Here is a 16972-nt window from a genome sequence, read left to right on the forward strand (position 1 = left end):
TGTCACAAAAAAATGCATCTCTTAAGGAGTTATGAAAGAGAGACAGAGTTTGTAGGGCATGGGAGGACAAGTGGGGGAAGCTGAGGAGCGAAAGTGGAGGAAGTGTGAAGGAGAAACAAAAGGAGATTGAGAAGGGGAAGGCAGGGACAGCGTCTGGGTACAAGCCAGGTCAGGCACTGGCTGGGGGCTGTTGTTGCCACACTCATTACCACCTGTTACTGCCCTCGAACACATCCGCAGACACTTTGATGTCTCTCAGCTCTGTGGCTGTCCTTATCAGGCCTTCAGCCGCTTAACAAAAGCATTCTGCCAGAAAGGCCTTTAAGGAAGTGTGAGCCAGTCTCCAGGTGCTCTGCCGGCTTTCTATGACGCTCGCTGCCTAATTTTTAACAGTACTTTGGTGGCCTTCCATAGTAGAGTCTGAGCAAATGACGAATAGACCTAACAGATTGGAGTGCACTGCAGACGGCAGGACAGCTGCTGGGAGGGCAGGGCCAGCCTGGCAGTGAGAACACGAGCACCGCCCAATCCAAAACCAGAAACGGGGTGGGGTGGGGAGTTTGTCCATTAATCCAATAAGCAAAGCCACCCTAAACCTGACTGGATAGCATATTTGCATAATGGGATTTTTGAATTTTACTTGATGGCCGATGACAAGGACAGTTCGGGATCCACTTGAACTCTAGGGACTAGAGTTTCCCCATCACGTTATCTTACCTCCAAACGCTCAAGTCAGTGTCTTAACCGAATGCGGAGGAGTAAGTCAGAATGTCTCCCAAGGATACAGCTGATTATTAGAATTTCTTAGACTCGGTAAAAGAGGGAGGGTTTCAAGCTTCACTTCACGATTGTTGCCATGTTTTCAAGGTCTAGCCTGGGGTCACTGGTCCAGCATGAGGCCTGTCTAAAGGACTAGTCAGAAAGTCCAGTGTGCAGGAGACAATTGGGAGAGCCAGAGTTGGAATGTAGTAGTCCTTTCTCTGTGTGCAGATTCACCTGGCGAATACTACATTGCTTAGATACTAGGAACTGCAGAAACACCCCAGAACTGAGACACCCCAATGAGTAGGAAGAAAAGTTAACATGACTGCTATCCTGATGGTATTTATTACATGCTTTTATTTTGACTTCCAGCTTAAAGAGCAAATTCTGGGTCAATGAACAGAGGTAAGAAACTCCTGGGGGAGGGGCGATTGAAATAGTTAATTTATAGACGTGGCTGTTAGATCATTAAAATGGTTCGTGCTAAGGTAAAGATAATGATTTATCGCATCGCACTATTTCTCGCCGCAATCTTACTATTTTTTTAAAGCATTAAACATGTCAGGGCGGTGCTGACTGAGGCTGGGAGACGCCCCCTGGAGGGAACGTGGGACGTTCAGTTCAGTAGGTGGCACTCTTTCCTCAGGGTCGGTTCTTACAGTGGCCTGAAAAGCTTTCAAAAGGCAGTGTCCTAGGAGGTCCTGCCTTTCAAGAGAAGCAGACACTAGAAATGTATGGTCCTGGAACTCACTCTGTAGACCAGGCTGGCCTCAAACTCACAGAGATCTGCCTGCTTCTCCCTCTCGAGTGTTGGAATTAAAGGCATGCATCACCATGCCTGGAAAGGTACTATTTTATGATGAATTAAAATCTTAGATTCTAAGTGTAGATGTTCCCTGGCCTGTTCCATTTAAGTTTCAAGGGTCCAGCTCCAGTAGCCATCCTGTTCCTAGAGCATCCTGGAGGTTTCAGCTGTTCGGCACCTTGTGCTTCTGTATGTATTTGGTGTAGGTTTGGTTCAAAACAGGCAAACCTGAAGATATCACAACATCTGACTTCAGACTTCAAAGTCTGTATACTGGCTCAAAGATATGTATATGTGTATTTCCTGAGCTGTTAGAAGCCCTTCACCTGTGCTTATACACACACACACATATGCGTGAAAAAAGAGGCTGTGCATTTGAGAGAAAGGAGGGCACCTGGAAGGTTTCAGAGGAAGGAAAAGAAAGAAGGAAATGATGTAATTTTATTATAATCTCAAAAATAAAAGAAATTAAAATATAGACACATAGACCAATGGCGTAAAGGACAGGACTCACACATGAACCTACACAGTTACAGCCACCTGGTTCTTGACAACGGTGCCCAAAACATTTACTGGAAAAAAAGATACTCTCTGCAATACATGATGCCAGGAAACTAGTTATCCACATGTATACAGCGGAAACTAGATTCCCCCTTTCTCACTCTGGACAAAATTGATCAAAATCGATCAGAGATCTTAAGGTAAGTCCTGCAACTTTGTAACTACCAATGGGAAACGACGTCAAGATATAAGCACAGGTGTAGGGCTTCTAACAGCTCAGGAAATAAGAGCAGATTGAAGGCTTCTCTAAAACAGAGAAAGTCATTACCTAAGGAAAGAGATGGCCACCAGAATGGAAGAAAATCTCTACCAGATAACCATTCAACAAGGGACTAATATCCACAATATATAAGGAACTCATAAAGTTAAATACCAAAAGAACAAATAAACCAATAAGTGAATAATGAAGTGAACAGACCTTTCTTAAAAGAAATCCAAGTGACCAATAAATACATGAAAGATACTCACCATGTTTAGCTACCAGGGGAATATAAATCAAAACTACATGGGAATCCCGTCTCTCCCCAGTCAGAAGGACTGACAAGAATAAGGTAAGGAAGAACAAGTGCTGTTGAGGATACAGAGAGGAGAGGACCCCATAAGCACCATATGTGGGACTGTACATTTGGTCACCATGGAAACCAGTACAGAGGTTCTTCCAAAATCTAAAAGCAGAGCGATGTTTGATCTATTCCACTCCTGACGTATTTCCAAAGGAACGTAAATTAACGTACAACAGATATATGCTTGCACACCTAAGTTTACCACAGCATTGCGACAGCCAAGCGAAGGAATCCACGTAGGGGCCCATTGAAGAAAGTGCCGTGTGTGGTTTTATATGTTCCACAGAGAAGAATGAAGTCATGCCATTCTCGGGAAAAGGCATGAAACCAGAGATCAAAATCGCTCGGAGTTAGAAAGTCAAATGTATACTTAATCTCAGATGTGGAATCTAGGGGGTGAGTTTATTAGCTTTTAGGTCTAAAGATAGGAGAGAAAAGTGTGTAAAGTTGGACAGTGATGCTCAATAGACCAGACAATTCCCCCATATACACAGCCCCTGCAGAAGCTGATATCACCCTGGCGGGCGTGAGCCTGGCGGGCATGAGCATCTTGGCACTGACAGGAGGCTCTCTTGCTGCCTTGCAGGTATGGCGGCATCTCCATCGGCGGGAAGCTCTCTGCCATCCCTGTCACAGGGGAAGCACTTCTTGGTTTTTTAAGTGACCTTGGCCAGATGATGAATGTGAGCGGGGTAGGTAAACAGACTGGAGTTCAGGGTCGAATTTTTTACTTGTTTGAATACGAAGAGAAGGAAGTTATCCTACATACTAGAGAAGGGGGAATACAAGAAGAAACATTTCTTTCTTTGTTCTGCTGTTCTAGGGTCCTGTCACCAGGGAGGCCTCTAAAGAAATGTTAGATTTCCTCAAACATCTTGAAACCAAAGACAACATTAAGGTAACTGACCCGAAGCTAAAAACTCCTGTGGGCTCATAATTTGACTGTTTTCACCCTGCTCAATTAAATTCCATTGCACCTGCTAAAACCAAGCGAGAAATGGCTGCCAAGTTCCTCCTCCTTGGCCACATTCATTTTGCTGCTGGTAGCTCTTCCTTTAAACAGCCTGTCTGTGTCCCCTCTCTGGAGCCTGGGTTGTAGCTCAACCCATCCAGTGAAGCCTGTCTCTGTCTGCCCCTCTAGGTGTGGTTTAACAACAAGGGCTGGCATGCCCTGGTCAGCTTTCTGAACGTGGCCCACAACGCCATCTTACGGGCCAGCCTGCCCAAGGACAAGGACCCCGAGGAGTACGGAATCACGGTCATCAGCCAGCCTTTGAACCTGACCAAGGAGCAGCTCTCAGAGATCACAGTGTGAGCAGCCACCATCCCAGGCTCCCAGCCCCCTCCCTGTCTTATTCTCTCACTGAAAACCGAAGAGAGTCTTTTTAGTGTTGTGAGGCGCAGGCCCGAGTGGTAACGTTTAATTGGGCTCATAGGAATGTACCAGCTTCAAATGCTTCCTGCACCAAGTTGCTTGGCTGTTCTTGCCCATCTCCATTTATCTGGAAGTAAATGAACACTTTATGCCGTTCCCTTGGGGCCCTTGATAACAAGTTCCTCCTGAATTACACCATTAACCTCCCTGCCAGGACACAAAGAACCTGCCAGGACCTGGAAGGTTCAGGGAGTCTCCACTTCCCTGGCAGAGTTGTGGATTCTGGTAATTCCCCGCAGATAGCCCTGCTTTGGATAGCTATGTTTGTGTTCCTCAGGCTTGGACTCTCAAATCTGAGCCTCAGGCAGGAAGAACATTGATTTGTCTTGCATGTGTGAGGCACCATTTGCTCTACTTGAGGCCTACAGAGAGGAGAACTTAGGAGAAGGGTTTTCTTTTTTTAAGTTTTTCAAGACAGGGTTTCTCTGTGTAGCCGTGGTTGTTCTAAAACTCTGTAGATCGGGCTGGCCTTGAGCTAGAGATCTGCCTGCCTCTGTTTCCCAAGTGCTCGGATCAAAGGCATGTGCCACCACTGCCTGGCTAGGAAGAGCATTTTGTAAGTGTAAACTTCTGGGAAGCTACTGGAACCTCCTAGGGTTTAGGAAGGGTTCAGTGTCTACTCCCAAGCCAAACGCCTTCCGTGTGGCTCCAGAGACCAACCTTATATAACTAGCGTCATATCCTTTGAGTTTACAAGTAAGTTTCTTTTTTTTTTTTTTTTAGATTTATTTATTTATTATGTATGCAACATTCTGCCTCCATGTATGCCCGCACTCCAGAAGAGGGAGCCAGATCTCATTACAGATGGTTGTGAGCAACCATGTGGTTGCTGGGAATTGAACTCAGGACCTCTGGAAGAGCAGCCAGTGCTCTCAACCACTGAGCCAACTCTCTAGCCCCGTGACCATTTCTGAGATAAGTGATTTCAGAGAATAGAAGCCTGTCTATGCCTGCAGGAAACGCAAGAGTCTATAGAAAAATTCAGAACTAAGTAGAATTTGGAGATGCTACAAACATTCATTTATGTACATATAATAATAAATAAGTAGGAGTGAAATAAAAGGAAAGGCTGTCTGGAATGCTCTCATGAATCCAAAAAGCAACCTATAAAAATATCCACTTCGCCTTGATTAGGACAATCCTGTGAGACGATGAGCTTCCCGCTGGGGATGTGGGTCTAAAGGTGAGGACTGCCGGAGCCTCCGGTGTGCCTTCCCTGGTTTCTGATGTTCCCTCTCTCTGGTCCCGCTGCAGGCTGACCACTTCCGTGGATGTCGTCATTGCCATATGTGTGATTTTCGCCATGTCCTTCGTTCCAGCCAGCTTTGTCCTTTACTTGATCCAGGAGAGGGTGACGAAAGCCAAGCACCTGCAGTTTATCAGTGGCGTGAGCCCCACCACCTACTGGCTGACCAACTTCCTCTGGGACATTGTGAGTGCCAGGCCTTCCCTAACTTCCTGGGGCCCAGGCTGGGACTGGCAGGGAAGAGGGAGGGCTGCTGGGAAAATTGTCTTGTGACTGCTACCCCTTGGCACCTTCTTAACAAGGCAGGTGGGAACTAAACCTTGGGAAGACCACAGAGCACAGTTAATAGCCACTGAGTAGGGGTGCTCTGTGCCTGTCACCAAGAGGGCTTCGATCCCCTCCAGGGTCTCTATATGCCAGAGATGAGTGAGTAGCAGGGGTCTGATTAGGTAAATACTGAAAGGACTCTCCATCCATCGTCTCTGTCTTAAGTCCTGCCTCAACCTCCCCAAAGGGGAAGGTAGAACTTCCTTGTGATAGGGTCACCAGAAAAATACAGTCTAATCACCAACTCTGAGTCTCAGGATAAACAATGAACAACTTGTAGCATAAATATTTAGTATATCCCACCTCAATTATTGCATGGTACATATTTGTAGTAAAAGTTATTAGCGGCTTATCAGAAATTCACATTTAATTGGGCGTCCTATATTTTAACTTGCCAAATCTGGGAATATTATCCAGAAGCCTTATTTTACTTCTTCAAAGTAACCAGGGGTCAGTGAGATGCTCAGCAGGTAAAGGAGCTTGCCGCACAAGCCTGATGATCTGAGTTAGATCCCTGGCACAAATATAAAGGTAGAAGGAGAGGAGCAACTGCAGAAACATGTTCTCTGCCTTCACACATGTGTGTGGTTGTAGCGTGTACACCTACATATATCATGCACACACACTCACACGGTAATTATTTTAAATGACTATATTTATTATGTATTCAAATAGCTACCATGTTAGGGAAAATTAAGAAAAAAAATCACATTAACAGCAAACAGCAATCATTGTTGATTAGGGCAGAGAGAGATCACAGTGCTGTGTGTGTTACTACAGGTCACAGGATCAAAAGGAACTGTTAACAGGGTCTACTTATGATGTGACAGGGTCATCATTTCTTGGTGTCTTGAATAATGAGGGGTTTTTTTGTTTGTTTTTTTTTTTGAAACAGGATCTCACTATGTAGCCCTGGCTGGCTTAGAACTGGATATGTAGACCAGGTTGGCCTCGAACTCACAGAGATCCACCTGCTTCTGCCACCCAAGTTCTGGGATTAAAAGCATGCAACACCACACCTGGTCCATGAGATCTTTGTTTTATCTCAACATTACAAGAACAAAATGTGGGTGTATTGTTTGGAGATAGATGTGTGTATAGCCCAGTCTGCTAAGCTATTCCCTATGCCTGTCTGTCTCAACAGGGCCTTTGGCATGCGTTCCAGTGCCCTCCTCACTCTTACCAGGATTCACCGTGGTGGAGATCTAATCTTACCAAACTGTCTATTTTTCCAAGCCTAATCTAATGTCTTCAGAACCACATTGTTTAGAAGAGTTACCCCCACCATGTGACCTTTTCAAGACCAAGGACTATATTTTAAGTTTTTCCAAATTCTGGAAACATGTATAGAAAGAAGAACCTCCAGGGCTTTATGACCAATTAGTGAGAGAGAAAGAGATGACACAGAATTTTATATCTGTCGTTTTCAAAGATACAGACTGCTAGTCTTTGAACAGGGGTAGAAAAGAGGTTGTGAGAACACTATAGACAGCTTAACCGATATCTTAACTCTGTACGTTAAGAAAAACCAGTTTGGACAAGCGGACTCAATCCCAGACCATAAGAGCTGGAGGAGCCTGGTCCCTGGGTCATAGAGCTTCAGTGACTTTTTGTCTCCTCTCTCCAAGATGAACTATGCTGTGAGTGCGGGGCTGGTGGTGGGCATCTTTGCTGGGTTTCAGAAGAAAGCCTACACATCCCCAGATCACCTTCCTGCTCTCGTGGCTTTGCTCATGCTGTATGGGTAAGTCATCCGGGCTAGGGGAGGAGGTAGATTTTCTGGTACCAAACTTGGCTCCTCTTGTAGTGGGAGCACGTGCAGGTTTAGTCACAGACACTTCCATGGTAGCTAATCAGAAACCTGTCTGGCTGACTCCAGCCCTTTAAGTCTGAACCCTAGTCCATTCAGGGGTACGGAGATGAATGCCACATAGTCTAAATCTTCTTCCCTTCCAACTGTGGCCTTGGAAAAAGCCTGGGACTCGGTCACTCTCTACTCTGATTTCTACCCCCTCTGTGGGCAAACTGTGCAGTGTATTGTCTCCCTCTGTGCTTGCCAAGAATTATCTGCATACAGTAGATGATTCCAAGCCGTAACACCACTCCCACATCAGGCTAGAAGATGACATAGAGACAAAATCCAATCAAATGATGGAGTACAGCATGCAGCATTGTATCTCGGGCCTATTAACTGTGGACAAATAATTCAATTACCTGGACCTCAGACTCCTCATCCATAAAAAGGAATGATGCCTGGCCCGTCCTTGTGAAGAGAGGAGAGTCTTAGCAGAACAATGGCCTCCATTCATCCCAGAACAATGGCCTCCATTAATCCCTCTTGAAAATGGATTCAGAAGCCAGCTTGACTGTGAACGATGAAATGATGAAGATGAGCTCTTGGTTCCTTCAGTTCCGCCTTACCCGGAGCAGAGAGCATTACTGTGGGTGGCCTCCAGGCTTTAGGGCTCATAAAGTTCACACATAGCTCCTGCCTCATTTGCTCCTCATAAAACCCATGCGATGGTCAAGGCAGGCCTTGTCATCTCCTTTTGAAGATGAGGCACGAAAGTCAAGGAATGGAGTGTCTCCTTGCTCTCCCTGGGACCCCAGTCAGTTCAAATACGTCACCTCGTATCTAGCCATAGAGTTGATGGGATGGATCTCAGAACTCTCTCCCTGAGCTCTTGTCCTCTCACACAGATGGGCAGTCATCCCCATGATGTACCCAGCATCCTTCCTGTTTGACGTCCCCAGCACTGCCTACGTGGCTTTGTCTTGTGCGAACCTGTTCATCGGCATCAACAGCACTGCCATCACCTTCATTCTGGAACTATTTGAGAATAACCAGGTGAGCAGAACTTTCTAGCTTCTTGATTTAATCGGTAGGATGGTAGAGCAGATGCACCAGTCCGCAGAGCCATGGCAAACACTGTGCGTGCAGATTCATGTGCACAGATGAGCAGGCTGCCTCCCCTACCCTCACTCAACACTACTCCCTACTCTTGCCTCTTGATTTATGTGCTCTGAGCACCAGGGTTCTGTAAGCCTCTTCTTTAAGCGATATACATTCCCTCATGATTCTGACTTTTTAGAGTAAAGGTAGAAAGTTTCCTCGAGGGAATTTAGGTTACACACACACACACACACACACACACACACACACTCATACGATGACATTCAAGTGATTTCATAAGGACCACACACTAACTGAATGTGCCCCAGAAGCTTCTGTTCATGTGACTCCCAAATCTAAAAGAAACAAAAAGATTGCCACAATGAAAAAGTTCCTTCCCCACTTCGGTTCCCCCAGTTCCCTTATCCAGACCCCACCTTATTGAGGTTCCTAATGTTTTCTGAAGACATACAAATAAACACAGTTTTCCCCCAACTTTTACATATACACAAATGACAACATACTAGCATACACTGCCTTGCTCCCAAAGAAACCCTGAGTAGAGGATTAGGAAATCCTGGTGCTGAATGACTCTATCTTACAAGTTAGTAGGCCCACCCCCTGACATCTCCCTCCCCAGAATGGGGTGGCCAGACAGAACCCTTAAAAAAGGAGAGTATGTGGCTGCAGGTCTACCTTTATCCCTCACCCCTTTTGGTTACGTCCTGCTCAGGCTACCCCAAGCTCTGGCTGTCCGCCCAGCAATCCAGCTCCCTGGGGGGTGGGGTCTGTGTCCTCAAGTGTCTCCTTAGCCTGCCCTTTCTCACTAGTTCTTCTCATTTCAGAGGGTGGCCACTGGGCGCTGCCAGAGGACCAGCGTGCCTGGCCTTGCTCTGTGCTTGCAAGGGGACAGTTGGCCTCAGTTTCCACCCTCAACCGCCTCCCTTCTCTTTCTCAGCCGCTGATCAGGTTCAACGCCATGTTGAGGAAGCTGCTCTTTGTCTTTCCGCACTTCTGCCTGGGCAGAGGCCTCGTCGACCTGGCACTGAGCCAAGCTGTGACAGACGTCTATGCCCAATTTGGTGGGTAGCATCCTAGGCCTGTGGGTCACAACCGTGGATCCATCCAGGCTGGGAAAGTTACGAGGGTTCTAACGTCAGACCTGTAGCCTAGCGGTTGGAGCGGGGGACCTAAATCCTGGTCAGGAATTACACTGCCATTTAGGGTGGGGCAAAGGGCATGATCTTACACTACTACACTCTGACCTGGGGAGCCAAGAGGAACTTGATTTGAGATCTCATTTAGCCTCTCCGCCAGACCTGGGCATCTGGGTCATAGTCGGGTCTTCATGGGTGAGCCTGGGAACCCTAAAGCAGAATATGCCTCCTAATATACTGTTGCTTCCATCCCCAGGGGAGGAATACTCCTCCAACCCCTTCCAGTGGGACCTGATTGGGAAGAATCTGGTTGCTATGGCAACAGAAGGGGTAGTCTACTTCCTTCTGACACTCCTCATTCAGTACCACTTTTTCTTCACCCGGTGGTATGTTCTTGATTTTGTTCTTGTTTTTGTTTGTTTTGTTGGTTTTGGTTTTTCTCTGTGAAACAGTCCCGGCTGTCCTGGAACTCACTCTGTAGACCAGGCTGGCCTTAAACTCACAGTGATCTGCCAGCCTCTGCCTCCCAAGTACTGGGATTAAAAGTATGTGCCACCACCGCCTGGCACCTGGTGGTGTGTCTTACTGCACCCCGAGGTGCCATCTGGTCACAAGTGTTTTCAGCCCTGGCCTTTGTATCAGCGTGGTTCTCAGAAACTGCATGCCTCATTGATCTTTTCTTCATTCTTAAGGCCCAGCTTGTTCTGCTACAGGAGAGAAGGTTTAAAGTAGGCCTGTTAGAACTTGAGGCAAGTCTTAGCTTCAAACTTTTAGAAATACATTTTTTTTCATTTCAGTTATTAATATTTAACCTTCTGTGTAGTTACCACATACTTATCTTAAATTGAGTGCTAGCACTGTAAATAAGAATAATTATGGACTATCTAAAATACGAGGAAGCAGGGTTTTGAGCTATAAGAAAGGAGAGACAGAACAAACTCCCTTGCTGTCTAGAACAACACTGAGTGCAGGAGTAACCTTGGGACCTTGTGCCAGGTGAGGGCAGCCAGGGGCTTGGGGAGAGGTGAAAGAAAGCTACTCTACCTCCATGCCCATAGCCAAGCTAGCTCTCTGCCAACCCTAGACTTCCCAGGACATCTCAAGGGGCAGCTCAACCAACTTATGCTCCTGCCTAGCCATATTTCCTTACGCAGGCTCTTCCCCAGACCTGCATGCCTCATGCTGACCAGAGCTTGGTTTCTGGAGTACAACCCTTTCAGAGGGCCCTGAGTTCTAATCACCCAAGACCTCCCTAAAAATTTAATGACATTTTTTTTTTGTTGTTGTTGTTTCTTAACCTTTCCTCCTCTCAGGGTGAGTTTGATAAGATGTAAATAAAAGGACTCCAGGGCCTGACACATTATAATGATCTACTTCCCTAATCGCACGGTTGAGAGAGCTGAAAAAAAAAACAACACATGTAAACAGTCAATAGTGCTTCTAGTTATGGGTCGGACTGTGAGAAGCTCTTGGTGGGTCTCTCAACCGTCCACAGACCCCTCAGAAGTGCTGTCCACACAGTTTAAAAGAAAAGAGGGGAAGAGAGTTCATTGCCCAAACTAAGTACTTCGCTTTAAATTCTGATATCAATAACTGAGTGAGTCCTACAGAAAATCGGAGTGGCCGGGCTTCCAGACACTCAACAAATATACCCATACATGTAATTAGCAAGCAAAGGGAGTGGAAGGGAGAAAGGATGTCCTCTTGGTAGGGGACACAGCCCACACCAAAGTGCAGCAGCCCCAGAGAGTAAGACTGATACCTGGGATAGAGGGACTTCCAGGGAACTGTGGGACAGGAAGATGAAGGGGTATGGAATGAGTACAAAGGGGAAGACAGTGTTGGGTCCTGACATACTCCTTATCTTGATGACTTGGCATTCAAGCCTATAAGCAGGAATATTCTAACCATGATCTTACCATGGCTGAGAGGTAAGATAGGAGTCCGTGATGATCTGCAAAGAGCTGGATATGCAGTGAGCTGGATAGGGACGGAGGCATCGGGCGGTGATAGAGAAAAGCAGAAGAAAGTCTGCTTTAGACAAGATTTAGCGGTAGATGAGATGCAGTCAGTGAGGGAGGAAGGAGAGGCTGGAGTACTAGGTCAGGCATGTCTAAGTTATAGCCTACAGGCTGCACACATCCAAGGGCAGCTAGGAGTATAGCTTAACGCACTTGTAGGTGACAGTGTCATATATCAGTGTCAAAAGGTCAGACACTCGGCACGCTGAGGCTATCAAGTGAGAGTAGCCTGCATGAGGTAGGGACTAGGGCGGATGGCAGGATTGGTGGAGAAGTGAATGCATTACAAATGTTCAGGTGGTAACAGCATGTGGGACCTGCCTGCAGGACATAGAAGCTTGAAGAATTTTGACTTGGAACCTAGAGCATCCAAAGAAACAAGAAAGATTTGGAACCATGTGTTAATACGATGGCAAAGCTGTTTTGACGTTGATAGGAAAGGCTGGAGGAAAAAGGAAGGCTGGTAGATGATAACCCACCGACGTTTCACCTGCCAGAGTGGAAAGATTTTAACACTAGCTATAACACAGCATAGTACTAACTCCCAGATCCCAAGCCTTCACTCTGTACCAGACGTCATCCAGAGTTCATCTTCACACATCCCCGAGACGACCTTCTTCTTTCCCCTTCATGTGGTTGAGGAGGGCAAGGCTCAGAGAGGTCCGTGGGCAAGCACGAGGTTGTGCATTAAGAGGGCAGGGCTACAGTGTGGGGCTGATTTGAGCAGAAGCCTTTGACCCTCTTGCCTAGTACCCCTCCCGTCAGGACTTAGAGGAAAGAAGCCTAGGGGAGTAAAGGTGGGGGGATGGACGGCAGGTAGGAGGAAGGGAACCGTGTGACAGTTACTGCACACGATGCCCTGTTTGTCCACATCCCTTCCTCTAGGGTCGCTGAGCCGGCTAGAGAGCCCATTTTTGATGAAGATGACGATGTGGCTGAAGAAAGACAAAGAATCACTAGTGGGGGAAATAAAACCGACATCTTATGGCTAAATGAACTAACCAAGGTGAGGGGCACAAGTGGGCAATACTATCTTGGCGGTGCGAGCTGAGCGCACACATGGCACAGGGCCATCATGTATGGCACCTCTGTATAGTCACTTGCCTTCCGGGAGCAGCCATTTCCCATGGTACTGTCCCTGCTGGTCATCTTGGGTACCGCAAGGCCCCTAGATGAGCTTCTCCAACTGAACATCAGCATCTTCTCTCTGTTCTGCGTGTGCATGGTGCAGTTCAGTCCCTACACCGCTGTGTTTGTCTGCTGCCGTGTTAATTTGTAACCTCCTAATGTTGGTGCCTTTCTCTCAAAGCTCTCTTTGCTGCCTTTGACTCAGGCTCCACTGCCTGCCCTACCCCTATCTTGGTCTTCAACCCAGTTTCTTGGAATCTTACAGGTTTATTCGGGCTCTTCCAGTCCAGCAGTAGACAGGCTGTGTGTCGGAGTCCGTCCTGGAGAGGTGGGTACCATACAGACTACCATGAAGTAACTTTGAGGAAGACCAGCCCTTAACCGTGAATCTTCTCCCTCTGAGCAGAGCTGGACAGTAGGAAACTAATGAAAGCCAAACTTTCTAGTAGATGCAGGGAGGAAAAACAGATTAAATTTACTGTTTTTATTTTGCCCAATATATCTAAAATTTTATTTCAGTGTGTAATTATTATAAAACATTAATGAGACAGTTTTTCATTTTTCTTTGTTCTTATTCTAAGTCTTCAAAGCCAGTGTTACATACTTAGTGCCCAAGTCAATTAGGATTAGGTGTGTTTCGTGTTGGTAGCCATACATAGTCATTAATCTCAATAACAGGAATCTATGTATAAAATGACTACCAGATCTTACACTGGCCTGGGGTCTGGCATTGAAGACCTCCTTGGTCCCTAGGGCAATACCTGTTCTCTGTTTCCTCCTAGTGCTTTGGTCTCCTGGGAGTGAACGGTGCAGGCAAAACCACCACATTCAAGATGCTCACTGGGGACACCACAGTGACATCGGGTGATGCTACCATAGCAGGCAAGAGGTGAGCGCTCTGTCCTTCTGTTACGGGATATCCCCCAGGGGTCACGTCCTTGTGCTGACATAAGGAGAGTCATTCTCAGTTGTGTGCCAGGGCAACTCTGAGACCCAGAAAGACCCATGCAGGAGGGAGATCTCCCACCGAATGTGATTTAAAAATACACCAGACTGAGGCACACTGGGAAACCAAGCTAAACTGTATTTAAAAAAGTGCTCATAGCATGGATTCCTAGAAAGTTCTGGGAATCTCCAAGCCAAGGCTTCTTCATCTCTTTGGGCTATGGACTGCTTCCAGCAACCCAGGAGCCCTGTGCCATCTTCTCTGCAAGAATATTCTGTGGCCTCCCATTATCTCCTTCCTGACAGTTTATAAAGCTTCAAGGAATTTACTGAGCCCTGGGGTACACCCGTGATCCCCCTGCAGCCTCTGAATCCCAGGTTAAGAACTCCCAGGATAATCCGTTCTGACTCTGGGTTAAATTTCAGAATAGAGGTCCTCATCCAAGGGACCACAGGAGGACTTTCTCAGCATTGGCTGTTTGTATGCCCATCCTAGCTCTCATCAGACTAAGGAAAGCTGGGAAGGAGAAAGCTAGCCTGTAGCCTTGGCTTCTGGAGAGTCACTGTCGGCCTCTGTAATAATGTGGTTTTAAACAGGCTTGGCCTCTACGAGGCAGGGCAGGGAAGAGGATGAATGGCTTCCTCATTGCTGGCTTTTCCTGGACAGCAATATTGTCACCCAGTGAGAGGGTTCACAGCACTCTGCCCCTGTTTGTAAGTGGGTTCAGACACTGCTGACAACTCCCCAACATCTGCTTGACAAAGACCCCCGCCCTCCTTTACTCAAAAGTAGTGCTCGACCCAGCCCAATGGGCAGCCAGAGTTCTGAGCACATCTCTGGGACTCAGATAAGATGAATCTGAGGTCCCAGCCTTCCATGGCCCCGTGCCTGGTGGATCTGAAGCAAACAGACTACAAAGATAGAGCCAAGTCATGGCTGAGTGTATCTCATCTTCCACCCAGCTAGCTGTCACCAGGCAAGAGACTTCACAGTGACAACAACCGGAGTTATGGAGAGAAGGTTCAGTGGGGGATGGGGGATGTGATAGCAAGTTATTAGGTGACACCAGTTTGGGTACAGGTGAGACACGGCCTGATAGTCTAAGGTAAAACTGAGCTGCAAGTTAGAAAGAAAGCCAGGGTTTAAAGGGGGCAGCTTGGGTGGGATTAACACCCGTGAATTTGCCAAGGCTGCTTCCTTGTTTCCCCCGTGTGTTTTCAACTGACCTACCTATACCTTGAGTGACCTTCGTCACTGTGAGGAACTGCAATGGACTCCCTATGTCCCATGCTATTCTAGCCATCCTTTATTAATAAACCCTAAGCTATAAGGGTTGGGCAAAGGTGATTTGACAATCATCTATGTAGAGTTTTGTTGTTGTTGCTCAAGTCAACACGTTTCAGGTGGGGTATCTAAATGGATTCATCAGATGGGGAAGAGAGAACCCTATTCTGCCGCTGGCCAGCCTCCTGCTCCGGTGGTTATCTGATTGTCTCTCTTTGTCTGCCAGTAAACACAGAGGAAGAAGTTTACTTCCATTGGGAGGTATCCACCTTTTCCAAGCTACTCCCTAGATATCTGAAAGGGATCAGAATCCATTGATGGTCCATTGATCATTTCTTAACCTTTGTTTTTAAGGCCTCAAGCCAGATGATCCAACCTAATCATTCCAGTGGCCGTTTGTCTTAGACCTGGAAACTCAGGAGGATTTGACTAGTTTTAAAGCTCAGGACTCCTGATGAAGTTCGTGCTTCCAACTAAAGTATCCCCACTTGGATTTCCGAATTCCATGTGTGTTTTTAAGATGGAGGCTTTGGCTCAATGGCAGCAGACTCTCCAGCTCCTGTTCTCTAGTTACCTCCTCTAGGAAGGACACTCACTAATTATTCTTTCTTCTTGCAGTGTCTTAACCAGTATGTCTGACGTCCATCAAAACATGGGCTACTGTCCTCAGTTTGATGCAATTGATGACCTACTCACAGGCCGAGAACATCTTTACCTCTATGCCAGGCTGCGGGGTGTGCCAGCAGAGGATATTGAGAAGGTGAAAAACAGTTAGTTGTGACCACATGGGAGACTGGCAAACTATATGCTTGGTTTATGAAGTACTATCATTTAGAGACAGGAAACTGGGTACACTATCCACCCACTCCAGCAAATAGTCATGTCAGTGTGCCAAGTCCAGACCTAAAAGCTGGCTATCACAGTGAACGAAATAGGAAGACACAGCCAATTCCTGCCCTGGAGTCTCTCTGATAGGGCACGGATGTGTCTTTTCACCCAGCAATCAACATTCTTGACATTTACCCTGAAGATTCATGTGTCAAAGTATAAAACACATAAGCACAAAGTTTTTCGTTACATTTGCAAATTGCAAAATATTGGCTATCACCTAACTATTTAGGCATAGTTGTCTGGATACATATGATACAGTCTTATGCAGCTATAGGAATAAGGAAGGTCTCCATGGTCTGTTATAGACTCATTGCCAATGTTATTTCTAATATCACGATATGAGAAGAAGCCAAGCATGAAGGTGAACAGGCGGGATGCTACTTTTATGAAAGAAAGTTGGAAAATAAAGAAGCAGATATGTGGCTGCTTAGTTTTACAAATAGGACAGAAGAGGGTAAACTGGACAGCAGTGAATTTGGTAACAAGAGGACAGAGGACTGAAAGCAAACGGGGAGGAAATGGTGCTTCTCTAGAGTTATTCCTTTGTGTAGCTTTGACTCATATAGATGTGTCCATGTTCTACAGAATCAAAACGAAGACAGAATTGGCGAGAATGAGAAGGGGGCTAAATGTAAGAACAGAAAGAAAGTCTAACATTGAATATAAATTGTTGCCAGAGGTTTCTGTTCTGCTTGGTCTCGCAGCCGTTCAGTCCCAAAGAAACACAGAGGCCTACGGTTGGTCTTTTAGCTCAGGCTTCTTAATAGCTAATTCTTACATATTAAATTAGCCCATAATTCTTGTCTGTGTTAGCCACGTGGCTTGGTTCCTTTCATCAGTAAGGCATTCTCATCTTGCTTCCTCTGTACCTGGTGGCAACTGCAGACTAAACCTTCTTCTTCCCAGAATTCTCTTGTTCTGGTCGCCCCACCTCTACTTTCTGCCTGGTCACC

General features: G+C 46.5%; 1 protein-coding gene across 1 annotated transcript in view; it reads left to right on the forward strand.

Moving 5' to 3' along the window:
• Positions 1-16972, forward strand: part of Abca4 (ATP binding cassette subfamily A member 4) — a 124838-nt gene that overhangs the window by 96434 nt on the left and 11432 nt on the right. Inside the window, exons 32-44 of the mRNA XM_057793337.1 lie at positions 1135-1167; positions 3278-3383; positions 3515-3589; positions 3833-4002; positions 5381-5558; positions 7328-7443; positions 8400-8547; positions 9551-9674; positions 10006-10135; positions 12656-12776; positions 13164-13226; positions 13681-13787; positions 15747-15888. Coding sequence (XP_057649320.1) covers positions 1135-1167; positions 3278-3383; positions 3515-3589; positions 3833-4002; positions 5381-5558; positions 7328-7443; positions 8400-8547; positions 9551-9674; positions 10006-10135; positions 12656-12776; positions 13164-13226; positions 13681-13787; positions 15747-15888 — 1513 coding nt within the window. The remainder of the gene's footprint in view (positions 1-1134; positions 1168-3277; positions 3384-3514; positions 3590-3832; positions 4003-5380; positions 5559-7327; positions 7444-8399; positions 8548-9550; positions 9675-10005; positions 10136-12655; positions 12777-13163; positions 13227-13680; positions 13788-15746; positions 15889-16972) is intronic.

Source organism: Chionomys nivalis, chromosome 18, assembly GCF_950005125.1.
Source record: "Chionomys nivalis chromosome 18, mChiNiv1.1, whole genome shotgun sequence".
Lineage (NCBI taxonomy): Eukaryota > Metazoa > Chordata > Mammalia > Rodentia > Cricetidae > Chionomys > Chionomys nivalis.